This window comes from Bidens hawaiensis, unplaced genomic scaffold, assembly GCF_021521415.1.
Source record: "Bidens hawaiensis isolate Kalapana, Puna unplaced genomic scaffold, B.hawaiensis_p1.1 tig00007248_1, whole genome shotgun sequence".
Classification (NCBI taxonomy): Eukaryota; Viridiplantae; Streptophyta; class Magnoliopsida; order Asterales; family Asteraceae; genus Bidens; species Bidens hawaiensis.
In genome coordinates this window covers 4,580-22,387 of record NW_027491500.1, presented here as the reverse complement: position 1 = coordinate 22,387, position 17,808 = coordinate 4,580, and the positions used below count along the sequence as shown (strand labels likewise).

Below are 17,808 nucleotides of genomic sequence, written 5' to 3'. Positions count from 1 at the left end.
TTAGCACGCCATGAGGTAGACTTAAAGGGCTTCCTAGTTTGTTTGCCAAGAACACATGCTTCACAGTGTACATAATTTTAATTTTAGGCAGCCCTTTTACCATCTCTTTATCATGCAATTGTTTAAGACTTTCAAAGTTTAGATGAGCATACCTGTTATGCCACTTCATGGATTCAGAATCATATTTGGAATGCATGTCTTCAGAGGCTATCAAGCACATGGTATTAAACACAAACATGTTGTTGGAGGCAGCTGAGATCTCCATGACATTCTTTCCGGTAGCCTTATTTTTCACCAAGCACTTGTCTTCATCAAAGGTAATTGAGTATATCTTTTTCATCAGTTGCCCAACACTTATTAAGTTGTACTCAAGTTTGGGTGCAAAGTAGACGTCTTTTAGCAACCTGTGATCGTTATGCCCGGTCTGAATCTTCACGGTTCCTTTACCTTCGACATTTAACCGTTTTTTATCACCCAAATGAACTCCCAACTTGAAGGTTTCATTAAGATAAGTGAAGATTGTTTTTAAACCCGTCATATGGTTTGAACACCCGGAGTCGATAAACCAGATGTGGGATTTGTTGTTGGCTTTGTCATTGTGAGCCATAAGAGCAAACTTATCTTGCATGTTGTCATGAACCACTAACAACAAATGTTGAGTTTCATCTTCAGTACCTCCATTCTGGTCATCGTTTTCTGCTACATTAACTTGGGCCTCTTCGTGCCAGCAGTCTTTTTCTAAGTGGCCATATTTTTTACATACGTGGCATTGTGGAACTTTACTACGATCCAAGGTGTTTCCTCGACCACGACCTGGTGCACGCCCTCTCATTGCTCCTCGACCACGACCTCGACCACGTATGGCTTTGGTCTGGTCATTGAACACTTGGAGTGCTTGTTCGTTTTGATGCTCGGGTCTCTTAGCTTCACCGTCAATTTGAGCTCGACTGTTGATGCGTTCTTCATGGGATTGCAACAGCCCCATTATTTTTACTGGGGTTACCGTAGTTGAATCACACACAACTTCAATTGATGGTATGACATAATCAAATTTTGGTGATAAGCTTCGAAGTACCTTTTGCTACAACTTTCTGATCGGTAATTTCTTCTCCATAAGACCTTTGACGTCCTACGTTGTCCATGACCCAGGAAAAGTAGTTTCCTATGGTCTCATCACTTTTCATGACAAGATTTTCAAAATCTCGTCAAAGCCCTTGAAGCTTAACAGATAGTACCTGAATATCCCCCTGGAATTCGCCTTGAAGTGTATCCCATGTCTCCTTTGCCGACTCGCACGCCGCTACACGAGAAAAAAGTTGATCGTGAACTCCTTGCTGAATAACCGACATGGCTAGAGCATCCTTCTTCTTTGCTTCACGATGGTCATGAGAGCCGTTATCTGCAGCGGTAACTCAAAGATAGACGACATCCCAAAGTTCTCGAGACCCCAGTATTGTTTTCAGTCTAATGCTCCAATGCTCGTATCCCTCTCCATTGAACACCGGAATTGCAATTGAAGAAGTATGGTTTGGGTGTGTGTGATTTTCGGCCATGTAGATAGGCTAGGGTTTTGTTTTGTTTTTCTTTTTTTTTTCGCTAGAGTGAAAGGATGAAACAAGAGGAGTTGAGTCTGTGCTCTGATACCAAGATTGTTGGTATTTAGGATCAGATATAGCTCAAAAGTATACAAATAGGTATGAAAGCTCAAGTAGTTTTTTGTATTTCTCAAAGTGATAATAAAGCTGAGTTACAAAGGTGCTTAAATAGCAAGAGAAACCCACAAAAGACTCAACAAGCTAACAAACTAAAAGCCACCGGGTAAACTGGATGACCCATTATTATCTTAACAAACAAAAACATAAAGATAGGAAAACGTGCCAACATGGCAAGACTTATTCTATCAGCTTAAATATCACATGCAAAATAACTGGGTCTTGAGCTTTCATGCATAAGATAACAGTTTGGATCACACTTCAATAATTATAAAAGTCAGTCATTATAGTTTAGAAATCATGCAGATACGAAATGGCCCTTTAATTGGAATATTGCTGAAGTAGTGCCGCAATCACAGTACAGTTCCTGCAGACCGACCGTTTACGACTATACTCAACCTTAGGTTGATCCCAGTGTTAGAGGACACTGAAGGCGACTTGATAAATAAAATCGCGTCTTTTCAAATACTTGATTTTGGAATGATTCTCCTGAAGAATTACATTTCTCTCTTGGGTCAGGTATTATTAATTAATTAATTAATTTTCTTTACTTGGTAATTAATCTTCATGTATACCATACCTATAACACATGAACACATGCATGCTTGTATACTTGGTAGTATTGAATGTCATAAAAAGAAGTAAAGAACCCACATATTACTTCTCTAATTTGCGAAGTCAAAATACTTAAATTCCTTTTGACTTGTTCTAATCTTTTATGTTAACTTAGTGAGTACATGTCAACGCTTGGGTGGGGGTCCGGGGGGCTTTAGAAGCTTAGTAACCGATATGGACTACATATGATGTGTCTTGGTCGAAATTGGGATCCAACAACAGGGTATGAGAAACCTTGCATAAGTGATGGATTTTAGAGACAATACCCGGACCCGACCCCGACCCGCTCTAGTTACCCGCTTCCAGTCTTCCACATCCTCGAGCCTTCAATGGGAATACTTGATTGGGCTGGGCTGGGCTGGGTTGGGTTATTGAAGTTACCTTTTGTATATTATTATTACTTTCTTGTACTAAAGAACTATAAATTATGTTGGTGCAACCCAACCATCCCACTTGCGGCATATTAGGTTTGAAGTACACTAGTCCCGACACAAACCTCAACAATCTTGTTCTTGTCATGAATCGTGCATCCTGTCTCCACCGATTATTAACCAAACCCATGGTATATATCTTCCTTCATCTTTTATTATTATTTATTTATTTGCAAAGTTGTTTTTTTTTCCTTTCTTTTTCGATCCTTCCACGCACACAAAACACCCATCTTTTGGGTTGCGATTTTGATTTTGCTCTATTAGAATTAGGGTTTGGTTTGGTTTTGTTTTATGATATTGGATTAATTATAAGCCTTGCTGAGTTTTATTTTCACATGCAAATTAATTAATATTGTTTATTTTTAAACTAAACTGACAAATTAGATCCACATATATTTACAAAGAAAGAAAAAGAAATAAGAATATATCTATCTAGGGTAAAGTTAAAATACAAATTATAACAAAAATGAGAATGATGAGAAGAAATCTAATTTATTGATTTTAAATTTGAAGAATGAAGATAAATTCAAAAATAAAAATTGATGAGAAAGATATTAAAGTAATAACTCACTTATGATAATTTTCTCTCTTCACATGCAAAGCGTATGTTAATTCCCCAATAATTTTAAAATGTCCATAAATTTTTCATACGACATTTTTTTTATAAAAAAAATTCATCATAATAACAAGTATTTTTTTTATCTTTAATATAAATATCATGGGTTGAGTTATTCTATAAAGGCCAACAAAAATGAGAAGTATGAGAAGTCATAATTAATTGACATGTGTCAAGTGGAGACCAAAGGAAAAATGATTTAAAAGTAATAGTAAATATTTCTCACTCCACATGCAAGTCGCATATCAATTCTCCCATCATTTTAAAACATTTATAACTTTTTCGTATGATATTTTTATTTTATAAAAGGAAAATTGGAAATAAATAATCCCATCTTTTGTGTATTGGCCGATAATAATCCCATCTTTAAAAATCACTAGCAATGGTCTCACCTTTTAACTATTTTTGTCTCACTGGTCCTCCTTTAAAAAACACTTAACGTCATTATATGTTTTCCCTAGTTTCAAAACGATGTTTTAGGGCTTTTGATCGGAAGAAAGATATGAGTCGACTGATATAAAACTTATTTCGAAATGGTGATTCAAATGGCTTGATTTTTGTTAATTGGAAATTCAAGCATCCGAATTGAAACATTGTTTCGTCGTTTGGATCACCATTTCAAGATAAGTTTTACATCGGTCGACTTGTATCGTTCTTCCGATCAAAAGCCCTAAAACATCGATTTGAAACTAGGGAAAAAACATAACGACGTTAAGTATTTTTTAACGGAGGACCAGTGAGACAAAAATAGTTAAAAGGTGGGACCATTGCTAGTGATTTTTAAAGGTGGGATTATTATCAGCCAATACACAAAAGATGTGATTATTTATTTCCAATTTTCCTTTATAAAAAAATCACCATAATAGCAAGCGTTCTTTTATCTTTAATATGAGTATGACTTGGTATATAAAAATTAATACAAATATTACGTCATTGTATCCTTTTGTTTGTCATTGTGTCTTTTTTCATCATTGTGTCTTTCAAATCATGATTGTGTTTTTTTTAAAATACAATGACCTTTTAATAATTGCATTTAAAAAACACATGCAAATTAATTAATATTGATAATTGTAAACTGTAAAGTAAAGTTATTCATTAGTCCCAATATACTTGCAAAGAAAGAAAAAGAAGAATCTATATACCAACATTAAGGAGGACAGATAAATAATTTTACGTAATTTTTAAGTCAATCATTATAATTTAGAAAACATGTAGATACGGAATGGCCCTTTAATTGGAATATTGCTGAAGCAGTGTCGCAATCACAGTACAGTTCCTGCAGGCCAACCGCTTACGACTATACTAAGCCCTCAGTTGATCCCAGTGTTAGATGGTACCGAAGGCAGCTGGATAAATAAAAACTGCATCTTTTCAAATACTTGATTCTGGAATGATTCTCCTGAAGAATTACATTTCTCTCTTGGGCCGGGTATTATTAATTAATTAATTAATTTTCTTTACCCGGTAATTAATCGTCACGTATAGATATCATACCCATAAAACACGCATGCATGCATGCTTGTATACCTACTACTATTGAATGCCATAAAACAAAGGGAAAATCTCATAGAATAGTAACCAACTTTCAAAAGTGTTCCAATTAAGTCACTGATGTATATTTTCTCCAAATCGGGTCACTAAATCTTTAAATCAAGTCTTACTGATTTTTTTGTGCGTCAAGGAAGAAATGGAGATAAGATGTAGGAGTCGGAATTTGCAATATATGTAGTTAAATTTAAAAAAAATTAAAAAAACGTTAATTATATTAAAATTTAAAAATAAAAAATAAAATTCACGTCGCCACTCAGGGACAACTTCATAGAAAAGATAAAAACATTTTCTACGTGAAATAAAAATGAAAAAAGCTAAAAAAACATGTTAAAACCTTTAATGTAATCAAAAATAAAAGTTGAGTGACTTAATTGGAACACTTTTTAAAGTCGAGTGACCTAATTAGAACACTTTTGAAAGTTGGTTACTATTCTATGAAATTGCCCCTAAAACAAACCCATATATTAATTACTTATTATTGTTCCAGACCCTGCTATCAGATTGGCTGTTAGCGGGATTTCTACTTGGTATGGTTGTGGTTGTTGTTGTTGTTACTTATTATTGTTCCAACATTTTGGTTGAGGGCAATCAAAAACATTTTACTTTAGTAGACTCTAATTTGCGAAGTCAAAATACTTAAATGCCTTTTGACTTGTTCCAATCTTTTAGGTTAACATAGTGAGTACATGTCAACGCTTGGGTGGGGGTCCCGGGGGATTTTACAAGCCTAGTAACCGATATGGACTACATATGATGTGTCTTGGTCGAAATTGGGATCCAGCAACAGGGTATGAGAAACTTTGCGGAAGTGATGGTAGTGAACCACCACCGCTTCCCGTTCAATTTTTTTATTTGGCTGAAGCCATAGTTGAAGAAGCCCAAGCACATATACACGAACTTCCTTCAATGTGCCCAGATGTTTGTGTAGTCAATTCTATGATTTAAGCAGTCGACTCGACCTTCATCAGGTACATGCGCATGCACACATACACCTTATAGCTTTAGACTCGCTCTTGAAATGACTCCTTTTGACACATAGTACTCCAAATACGAAATTTTTGTTTAAACATAGGATTGCGACGAGAGCTCTGATAGTCTCACAAGAGGACTACCCGTGGTTTCCATCTCTATTGGCGCCAGTGCAGAATTCTTGTATGGCCATTCTAGAGATGTGAACAAGTTACACAAAGTTATCTTGGAAACAGGTGATGCGCTGGTATTTGGTGGCAAGTCCAGACTTATTTTTCACGGGGTGGAGAAAATCTTGCCGGGTCCATGGTCATCTTCTTTAGCAATGGAGGCAGTCAATCTTAAACCAGGTCGTCTAAGCCTTACTCTTAGACAATTTTGAATATGCCCTTTCAACTGTTTGATTGTTTGGATGAAGAAAGTCATCATCATCATCATCATCGTACTCAGTATATCCCACCAATAGCAATGCTATGGTAGGGTCTGAGTAGGGTAAGATGTAGACAGCCTTACCTCTATCCCATAGGGATAGAGAGGCTGCTTCCGGTGAGACCCCCGGCTCGATAGTAGTTTTGCATCAAGCCTTGGACATAAGGCACATAGCACTCAATCATCGGGACACCGGCTGATTGGTGCATGTGCCCTTGTCTTTCGGCTATCAACGCCACCACATGATGCCTGATTAACCTTCCGCCACTTTTAACGTTATTTTCATGAGATTAGTAAAATAACGTCAAAACTAGTGCAATTTTACTTTTGCCCACCCGAGGGTTCACACATATATACATGAAGAAAGTGTTTATGTTTATTTAGTAGTGAAATAATTAAGCTATATTCAATCTAATTATCTTTGTGAATTCTAAGGGACTTAATGGAATTGTCTAAAATTTGACGTGCAAATTAATAAACGTGTGTAACATTTGTTTTGTATTACATCATTAAAAATCTCCATTGTTTTATATTACGTTACGCCATATTCGGCTCTAACATCGTTTTATAGCGTAACTTTTATAAATGAAACATGATACACTTGGTTAGTCAATACATTACGTGTCATAGTTAAGGTATCGTAATAAACAAAAACCCACATTCTTTCTTCTTCATCTATACCTACAACCTGCCTTAAATCACCTTCTAAAAACCTACAATATAAAAAAAAAAAAAAAAACTCACAAGATGGGCTTCTAAATTTCTTTGACTTCTATGTTTGACCCTTGCAATAATGAAGGCAATCATTGCAAACGAAGCCAAAGAATCGGGTAGTTTAACCCGGAAAATATACCCGACGGCAAGAGTTAAGAGGATGATGGCGTGTTCCTGCAAACTCAGGGCACCCGGAAGGGGTTACCTGTAAAGGTGCACAAAAAAACCGAACCTTGAACCGGACACGGAAAAAATAACCCGGACCCGGGTTTTGTTATACTTGGTTTTTAATACCCGTAGGGTATGAATAGAGTATGCTTTTTAGTATGAAAAACCCATACCCGGATTTGGACCTGTTTTGTATCTGAAAACCGGAACCAGCTCCATACCCGGAACCGGGTTTTTCATATACCCGATCTATATACCTAAAAAATACCCCAAAAAAATGCAACTTCTTAAAAAACTCAATATATACAAATACCTGAAAAATACCCGGAAAAAACCCAAAAATTAGGTTTTTTCTATACCCGAAAATAGAGTATTCAAATACCTGGTTTTAGAATACTCGGTTCTATATATACCCGACCCGAACCGAACCCCTGTACATAGGGTATGGAGTTCAAAGACAATAGCCGTACCTGAACCTGACCCGGGTATGGTCAATACCCGTCTTACTCGAACCCGGTTTCATGCCAGGAACTAGGTATTAGAAAAACCATATTTGTGCATCTCTAGGTACTCTCTTCCACACCTTCGAGCCTTCAATGAATACTTGATTGGGCTGGGCTGGGCTGGGCTGGGTTGGGTTATTGATGCAACTTTTTTATATTATTAATTTCTTGTACTAAAGAACTATAAATTATGTTGGTACAGCCCAACCAACCCACATGCGGTATATTAGGTTTGAAGCACTCCCGACACAAACCTCAACATTCTTATTCTTGTCATGAATCGTACTTTCAGTCTCCACCGATTATTAATCAAACCCATGGTATATATCTTCCTTCATCTTTTATTATTATTTATTTATTTGCACAGTTGTTTATTTTGCGCTATTAGAATTAGCTTTTGGTTTTATTGTTTATTTTGCTCTATTAGAATTAGCGTTTGGTTTATATTTTATGATACTGGATTAGCCTTGCTGATTTTTATTTTCACATGCAAATTAATTAATATTTTTTTTATTTTTAAACTAAATCCAGATACATTTGCAAAGAAAGAAAAAGAAGAATACATATCTATCTATAGTACTATTACTATATGATAATGAATACATGTAAGGAGGAAAAATAAGTAATTTTAAGAGTAAGTAATTACAACTTTTAAACCATACAGATACGGGATGGCCCTTTAATTGGAATGTTGAAGCATTTTCACAATCGCAGTACCGTTCCTACAGACATTGAGGAACCGTTTAGTATAGTTGACCCCAATTGGCTCCCACGTTTAGATGGCAGTGAAACTAGTTGGATAAATAAAGACGCATCTTGTCAAATACTTGATTCTTGAATGATTCTCCTTAAAGATTACATTTCCGTCTTGGGTCAGGTATTATTTATTAATTAATTAATTTTCTTAACTCGGGTTATTACTTATTAATCCTCATGCATATCATTCCTATAACACGATGCATGCTTGTATACATAACATGACTATTAAATGTCTTTTGGCTTGTTCTAATATTTTAGGTTAATATAGTTAATACATGTCGGCAGTTGGGTTTGGGTCCTGAGGGGGTTTACGTGCCTAGTAACCGATATGGACACAAACTTCGACTACATATGATGTGTCTTGGTCGAAATTGGGATCCAGCAACAGGGTATGAGAAACTTTGCAGAAGTGATGGTTCTGAACCACCGCCGCTTCCAACTGAATTTGTTCATTTGGCTAAAGCCGTAGTTAAAGCCGCCCAAGCTCATATGAAGGAGCTTCCTTCAATGTGCCCAGATGTTTGTGTGGCCAATTGCTATGGAGTACACAGTCGACTTGGCCTTCATCAGGTATGTGCACATGCATGCAACTTAGCTTTTGACTTGTTCTAAAAATGACTCCTTTTGACATGCACTCCTAATCTATGCGGTTGATATCGATGATATATCAGGGATATATCGGTTATCTGCCCTTTGGCGATATATAAGTCAGAATATCGGTTCAGAATATTGGTACCGATAATATCAACGATATTGACCGATATTTGACCGTTATTGGACTAATATTTGACCGATATATCACTGATATTCCCGATAACAGTGTTTTAAGTCTAAATTATCAACTTTTAGTGTTCAATGTTATTGTTTTAAGTCTTAATCAATTTTTACTTGCTATGATTGTTAGTTTTTTGCAATTTGCAAAAGGTTAACTTGTTAATGGTAAGAGACTATACTGAATTATTAGTGTTAAATTGCTATATATATATATATATATGAATTTTACATGATATTAAAATTACCGATATCGCACCGATATCTCACTGTGATAACTAATATCTCATGTATCGGTCCTTGACCGATATCCGATATTTTTCCGCATTAACTGCTTAGCTCCTAATACGGTATTTTTGTTTAAATCTAGGATTGCGATGAGAGCTCTGATAGTCTCGCAAGAGGACTGGCCGTGGTTTCTATCTCCATTGGCTACAGTGCAGAATTCTGGTACAGCCATGCTAGAGATGTGAACAAGTTACACAAAGTTAAATTGGATGCAGGTGATGCATTGGTATTTGGTGGCAAGTCTAGACTTATTTTTCACGGGGTGAAGAACATTTTGGGTCGTTGGTCTTCTATGTTAGCAATGCATGCAGTGCAAATGTTGCCGGGCCGTCTAAACCTTACTTTTAGACAATTTTGATTTTGAATATGCCCTTACAATTGTTTCTCTCTTTACAAGAGTTAGTGTTTACAACCTTACTTGAATCTAATTATCTTTGTGGATTCTAAGGGTAGATTAGAATGAATATTATACATATATTCAATCAATTTGTTTAAAATAAGTACTCAGTCATGTAAGGATTTTTGTTTAAAATAATAGCATGAGAGCACCGGGGTGATATGCTTAAAATCGAGGCGCAAGGCGTAAAAAAGCGCGCTGTTTTTCGTACGCAAAAGCATTTTACTACTTTTTTATTTTTAATTGCTTGGACTTTTTTTGTATAGGTATCTCTATTATCAGTTGCCTAAAATTTAGACAAATAATCACCATGTAAGGTTTAATTATAAAGGTATATGCAACCTATATATACAATCTAAATACTAGGTAAACATAGTAAAACATGACCTTATAATTGGTTTATGCTTAAAGTTCAATACCATAAACAAAATGTGTTTGTTCTTGCAGCTGAGACCATGCAAATAAACACTTGTAGAAAATAAGAGACCATAATGAGGTAAGTCAGGTGCAAATCCTCATTATTACCAGGGATAAAACCATAACGGCCATCAATCAAGTCATCAACAGCAACATCCTTCCATGTATAATTCTTGTCACGACTGTACGTCGTTGACCCACCTCACAGCCACCGTTTGGATTAGTCCAGCAAACGGATCACCTGCTGTCCGACTAACAGAATGTGATGGCTCGACCCATCCATGAGGAGGATACCCACAATTGGGAAGACTCTATGACTCAACCCGAAACAAATTGCTCTAGGCGAGACTTTAACCCATGACCTTCCATAAGGAAAATCATAGAACTACCGTTGAATCAATTGGCGTTTGGTTAGTGACGTTCTTCTTCGTTTCATTATTTAATCCCTACTTGGTTTGTTAGATTATATCTTTTTTTTAATGCTTTCATATTTAGAGATTTAGATGATTAATAAAAGACTTACATCACAACAAGAAAAGAAAATGTATTTCCAAATTCCAATACCAAAATACGTCTATTATTGATAGCTGAAGAGCTATGGATCCGGACTCGGGTCAGATCCAGGACACGGAGAGGACCCAGGAACCTGGGGTTATGCCCTCTAGGAGAAACTCTTTGGGGTTCCAAACTGGGTCGGCAGCAAGCTGACTGCGACCACCCAATCACACCGAAGATTTTCGACGTTCTAAAAAAACAAATAAATTAAAACATATCCTAAGTTAATGATTAAAGTGTTAGAACAAAATGTCTTTTTCTAACAACTGAGACCATGCAAATAAACACTTGAAGAAAATAAGAGACCATAACAAGCTGCAAACAGCGGTCCGTTTGAAGATTAACTAACTCGGTCAGGTGCAACGGCCATAAAACTTCAGCTGCCTCAACAATCTAAACGGGTCATACCCACAAGACCAGACCCTGTTGTAAATAACCGGTAGTGATCCGAGTGGGGTCTCTTCATATGTACCAGCAGCCTTTGCAGCAGCAACAAAAAAAGCATCAGCTTCCTCATCAACTTCAAATATGTCATCAATAGTACGATCCTCCCATGTTGACTCGCTAGGACTGTCTTTGGCCCACCTCACAGTCACCGTTCGGCCATACAACTCCTGCACATTTTGTTTAATTCGTTTGACTATAAATAAAAATTAACCGTAGGGAGTGTGAACCGAAATTACCCACCCACTGATCCATGGTCATGATTGAATTCCAAGCAGCGTTATGGTTTGGAAATTCGACAAAGCCGAAACCTCTACACCTCCTACCTTTTCTATCCATCACTGCTTTAGCTGTTATCAAAACCTAAATAGTTAATGCGGAAAAATATCGGATATCGGTCAAGGACCGATATTTGAGATATATTGGTGGGATGTCGATAATTTTAATATCCTGTAAAATTCATATATGTATATATATAGAGCAATTTAACACTAATAAGTCAGTATAGTCTCCTACTATTAACAAATTAACCTTTTCCAAATTGCAAAACACTAACAATCGTAGCAAGTAAGAATTAATTAAGACTTAATTAAAACAATAACATTGAACACTAAAAGTTGATAATTAAGACTTAAAACACTGATATTGGCAATATCGGTGATATATCGGTCAAATATTAGTGCAATATCGGTCAATATCGTTGATATTATCAATATCGATATTCTGACTTATATATCGCGAAGGGACCGATAACCGATATATCACTGATACTCCATATATCGGCGTTATCGACTGCATAGATCAAAACCTTTAACATATAAGGCAAAATGAAAAACCATAATACTTGTTTAATATTCATACCCCAATGACTACACCATTTACACTAAAAGCTTCTCGCAAGAGCTGACCGTTTACATCCAGTCCGAGTCCTGCAACCAGAGTCAATGTTAAGTATCAACATGATGATTCATAATCCTAGCTAGTTGGTGTTTACCTCCCACAAAGAGTTTCCAATTCGACACGCGTCGTATTGCCACAGACGACATGATTTCATCGTTGGTGACGGCCTGCCTTAGCATATGACCACCTCTGTTGAACAAAGCCATCTAAAACACAACTTAATAAAGCAAATGCTGGGAGAAAACCTCAACTTGTAATAAATCTGTACGTTTTTTAGAGTAACATCAGACTTAACGTTACATCGAAACAGAAGTCAAAGTTAAGGACGTGCATGAAACCAAAAAAAACCATCAGTTTTGGGTTTGCATGTAAAAAGAAAAAAAAACCTAACCGAAATTCTAGATTTAAATTTTTTATTATTTATTTATTTTAAGTTATAAGTTAATAAATATGTAACTTAAAATTTTAGCCCATATGTATAATATAAATTAGTTATTAGTTATTAATTTAAAATAAATTATCTAAGTCTAAATTCCTTTTTTTTTTCTTTTGACACAGTATCTTTTTCCGGCCAAAATTTTCAAGCTCAACTTGCAAAACCGCAAAACCGAAGCTGAGCCGAAACCAAAACTAAAACATTACATTGGAATAGAAGTCATACGTCCTACGGTCAACAAGTTGCCACTATTTTTCTTTTTTCTGGTTTTGGCATATACTAATAAACACTTCAACTCATCAAAATAAAGATTCAGAAAGAAAAGTAACATGAATCGACTATATATAATCACACTTAATTTGTTTATGATAATATAACATTCGAGTCATCACACAAATTAAGTGGTATATAGAATTAGAAACAGAAGCTTATATATATACCTACGGGCCGGAGAGCGGTTCTCTTTCTGAATAAACCCTAGACGAGGGGTTTAGTTTAGTTAGTTTTAGTTAAGGGTTTTAAGTCACCGACCATAAACTTAATATGTTTGTACATCCGACAAAGTTTATGTTAACTGATCTCAACTTACCCCTCAACTTTTATTTATTTGTTTTCACTTTCACTCCAATAAAGATACAAGGTAATTTTTAGGTTTTGTAGCTAGGGTTTTATTTATTTGTTTTCCCTTCTGGTGGGCTTAGAGAGTAGTGCTCTCACAGTCAGTCAATGTAGGTCCCAACGTGGGTGGATCTAACAACTATCTGTGGATCAACCAAACCCAATGCTAGCAGAAATCACACCAAGTCACCTATTGGTCTCGGATCTTGAGAGTTATTTTCGGGTGAAGAGGGAGTGAGAAAGAGAGCTAGAGAGAAAGTAAGATAGGAGAGTTAGGAATTTTGGCAAAAGGATTATGTTTCTCATGGCATGCTTCCTATTTATGGGGAAGCATGCATGAGAAGCAAGATTATATTCATATGGCCCAATGGGCTTTGTTTACAATGGACCTTGGCCCAATACATACAAAATGACCAATAGGCCCACATACATAAGCAAACCAATACAAAAGACTAAATATACAAAAGGGGATCTAACAATCTCCCTCTAGTCTTTAGTATTGGAACCCGTCGGTATCGTAGACCAGACATTCGTCCTCGGTCAGTGGAAGTTCAACAAGTCTTCTGACGAACTTGTTGAAGGCTTCAATTGTTCGGTCTGTGTTTTGACGACCAAGATCCTCGACGGTCCCCAGCGGTGAGTTGTAGAGCTTCTTCACGTCCTCCATATGCAAACCCATAAGCTCGTGCTGGTCAAACACACGAATCTCGTGCATGTTATGGCAGTGGATGACGGCCTCACCTGTTGTGTTATCGAATCCTAACCAATGAAATCTCGTAGAGTATTAGGAATATAGGGCTCACCATGATAAATGATGTGACACTCTTTTGGTGCCCTATATCATCACATGGTTCGCGGCTCTCCGGTGGCTGGGGTCGATTTCTTTCGGGTTCTTGTACGTCCGACCCTTGTTTACTTCAAAGTCCTTGTAGCCCACCTTTGATTGATGATGAAGATGAGTTTTGACCCAGCCTTCCAACGAATCTTCATATTCTCCTCGGCCCAGAGCTTTTCTCAGATAGTTGATGTCGAGTTCCGGCAGCGACTTCAGCTCATGATGAGAGAGATATATGAGATCTCCGCTGTATATTCTGATGGCCTAACAACTATTCTCCTTGTTGTACTTTGCATACACGATTAGCGAGTCATCGTGATAGGGATAGTTGAGGCATCGGGTACTTGCACGACTTGATATGATGTGAGTCTTCCTTTTCTTCTTCTGTGTTGTATGTGACAAGTCGGCGGTTGGGTCGATGACTGGATCACTTGCAGGAGCCTGTGAAGCTTGAACTGGCGGTGTGTCTGGATTAGGCGAGTAGTTGATGTAGTCATCATCTTCAACTACCTTCTCTGCTTGATGAGTTTGTGCCAGTTCTATAGTTCTCCCGACTTCAATGAATGCATCCATTATACCTACAATGTTACCTGCAGGAAACAACTCATCATATATGTCTGCAATTTTGGAGTCGTCTTCCCTAACTTTGGTTGTCGAATCATGTGCAGCACGGTCTTGAGGAGTTTCTTGAGCATGTGGAGGTGATTGAGTGTTAACTCCACCTCCACCTCCTGCTGCACCGGCCCCACTACTTCCACCATCACCACCATCACCATCGTCATCATCAAAACTATCGTGAACATTGTCGTCCACGTCATCATTTTTTTCCTCGTCATCATCACTGTCATCTTCATCGTCACCATCATCTCCTTCGTCATCACCACCAGCTTGGACCTGAGGTTGTATTGTTCGTTTAGGACCCAAGATGGTACCTACACCGCTTCCGGCTTGGCCAACCTGTTGTACAATGCGACCAACAGTTGCCTCGCCTTCCGAACCCACAACCTGAGCTCCTCGCAAGGCCATACTTGGACCCGCGGTAGGTTGTGTTCCACCCAATCGAGAAGTCTCATCAGACCTTCTCCAGCTCTTAAACACAGTATCAAGTCTGTCTTCCAGAGCATTAAAGTCATCATCACACATTCCAATAAGATCAGAAGCAGCTTGATACTTGCTCACCATATCCTCATTTGTCTTCAACTGTAATTCATTGAGACGATCTTGAGCAGCTATCGTTGCTTGAATGGCCTCAATCTCGGTTCTGAACTTTGTGTTTTCAACAATGAGCGTACCGAGAGAGGCAGAGGAAGCTAACTGTTCTTCTAACATGGACACCCTGGAGTTTGTTGCCTCCTTCTCAACATCCCACTTGGTTGTAGCATCGTCAATCTTCTTAAACAAGCTAGCCTCAAGAGCGGTGGCAGCAGGTAAGTTCCTTTCAAGTGTTGCCACTCTATTCGCCACATTCAAGTGTTCAGCCCTCAAGTTAGCATTCCCTGAAGCTCCACGGTTCAACAGCTCTTGTTGATTCTGGATTCAAGTCTGGAGTGTGTTGATCAGCAAACGTTGACTTTCTATTAGAGCATCATTCAGCTCTTTCTGTTCCTCCAAGACTTGAACTCGTGACACCAATTTCGCGTTAGCAACCGCGTCCTCACGTTCCTTCTTCTTTTGAGTCTTTATGTACTCAAGCAATACAATCTCTCGCTCAGCCCTTTTAGCGTTAGATTCCTCCAGGGCGATGATCCTATCAAGGATAGGATCAGCGTACACTGGAGGCGTCATGAACTTTCCTTTGGTTATGGGCTTGGGTGAAAGGATTGTGGATGGAAGAGTAACGAACATGATGGGTGGTGAGGTTGTTTGGAAAGGTGGGGTAATGGATTGGGTTGGTATAGGTGAGGTTGTAGAGGTTGGTGGTGTTGAGATGAGTGGTCTTGAGAGAAGAGGTGCGTATGGTCTGGGTTCTAAGTTTGATGGTGTTGGTTCTTTTGTTGGTGGTGAGGAAATAACGGTTTGGCTCTATAGGCTTGTGGTTTGGACTGGTGAGCTGAAAATGGAAGATGTAAAAATTGAGGTGGTTACGGTTTCAGTGGTAGGTTGTGTGGGTGGTGTTGTAGTTTGGGATGGTTGTTCGGGGGGTGTAGTAACTTGAGGTTGTTGTGGAGGTGGTGTGGTTGCTTGTGGTTGGTCTTTAGGTGGTGAGGGTGGTTTTTGTGGTAGGAAACTGGAAATGGATTGGTCCTTTGGTGAGGGCTCAGGTGATGAGTCGGGGTGAGTCATGGAGCATGGTTGTAACAACTCGGGTTTTCCAACGAATGAATTTATATCTTTTAACCCGACCCGTTTTAAATTCGGGAAATTTATCACAAAAAGTTTCGCGTTTATCGAGAAAATATGATAGGATTTATATTTGATTATTATATTTATTTAATATGTATATTTAACTTTGAAAGATATCCATTTTTAGCCCAAACATAAACTTTAACCCCTTATTGTTCCCATCTCCAACCTATAAGGACTATATTGCAATTTCTGTATAAAACCCTTATAACCCATTAACCAGATTCGTTAACCCATGATCCAAGACCCGTATAACCAAACCCGTGGACTCGTTTATATTGCTTGAACCACAATTTTCGTCGTAATCTTGGAATTAAATCATGCTGGTGATTATTCTTACCATACGCGGCATAACCGTCATAGTTAATTAGGAAAATAAGATCAAATAGGATACGAATTTGATTATAGACCAAACCGAATTGACCTAAAATCCATCTATATAACTTAGACTTGATTATAACTCGATTCCTCGCATTTGCACCCCTCCAATATCAGCGCCAACCGAAGCCCCATGGTTAATTGGATTAACAAAGCCTGGTGATACCTTGTTCGTTGTTCCTCGTCGTCGGCACTGTTGAATCAATTTATCCCACGTATAATCAACGATTGAGGTAATAATTTATACATATAAGTTCGTCCATCATCAGGGGACATTAACCCTAACATTGATTTAACAAATATTGAACGGATTACTCGATTGCATAATTAGGGTTTATGGTTAATTTGGGTCTTGATTTGTTTCTGTATAAGTTAAACTATTTACAAGCCTTTACCAACTGACACGCCAGCGCAGACGGCTGGTGTGTGTGTGTTGAACCATTGAACAGCCGTAGTTCGCGGGTTCGAGTCCCAGATCGCCCCTGTTTTTGTTATTATTATTTTTAGCTATTTTTAACCTATTTTAATGATTTATAATACATTATAATTAATATTAAATATCAAATAAACAATATTTTAATTAAACCAACATCATAAGTTAACGTTTCGTGTCGAATAACTCATTACAAGTTTTCGAGAATCTATATATATATATATATATATATATATATTATTAATACTAAAGCATCATTATTTTATTAAAACCCGACATTTATATAGAGGTTTCTTATGGTTAAAATATCATTATAAATTTGCTTATATTTATTATATATAAATTTATGTACATATATATATATACACACATTTATTATTATTGTTTTTAAACAAAAATTATAATAAAGGTATTAAAAATGTTAATATATTTTTGACCATCGAAATTCGTTAAAAAATTTTAAGATATAAATCTTACGATAATTATATACTTAAATGTTTATTATAATAAATCTCAACTCATATTT

At 37.1% G+C, this 17,808-nt stretch overlaps 1 protein-coding gene and 1 pseudogene across 1 annotated transcript; both read left to right on the top strand.

Annotated features, from left to right (window-relative positions):
• Window positions 1-1,379: 1,379 nt before the first annotated feature.
• Window positions 1,380-6,276, top strand: LOC143634779 (DNA N(6)-methyladenine demethylase ALKBH1D-like). The gene is made up of 4 exons (XM_077102774.1): window positions 1,380-1,450; window positions 2,072-2,231; window positions 5,595-5,849; window positions 5,998-6,276. Exons 1-4 carry the CDS (start codon window positions 1,380-1,382, stop codon window positions 6,274-6,276), a joined length of 765 nt encoding a protein of 254 aa, XP_076958889.1.
• Window positions 6,277-8,396: 2,120 nt separating this feature from the next.
• LOC143634777 (DNA N(6)-methyladenine demethylase ALKBH1D pseudogene) lies at window positions 8,397-9,884 on the top strand (annotated as a pseudogene).
• The last annotated feature ends 7,924 nt before the right edge of the window (window positions 9,885-17,808 follow it).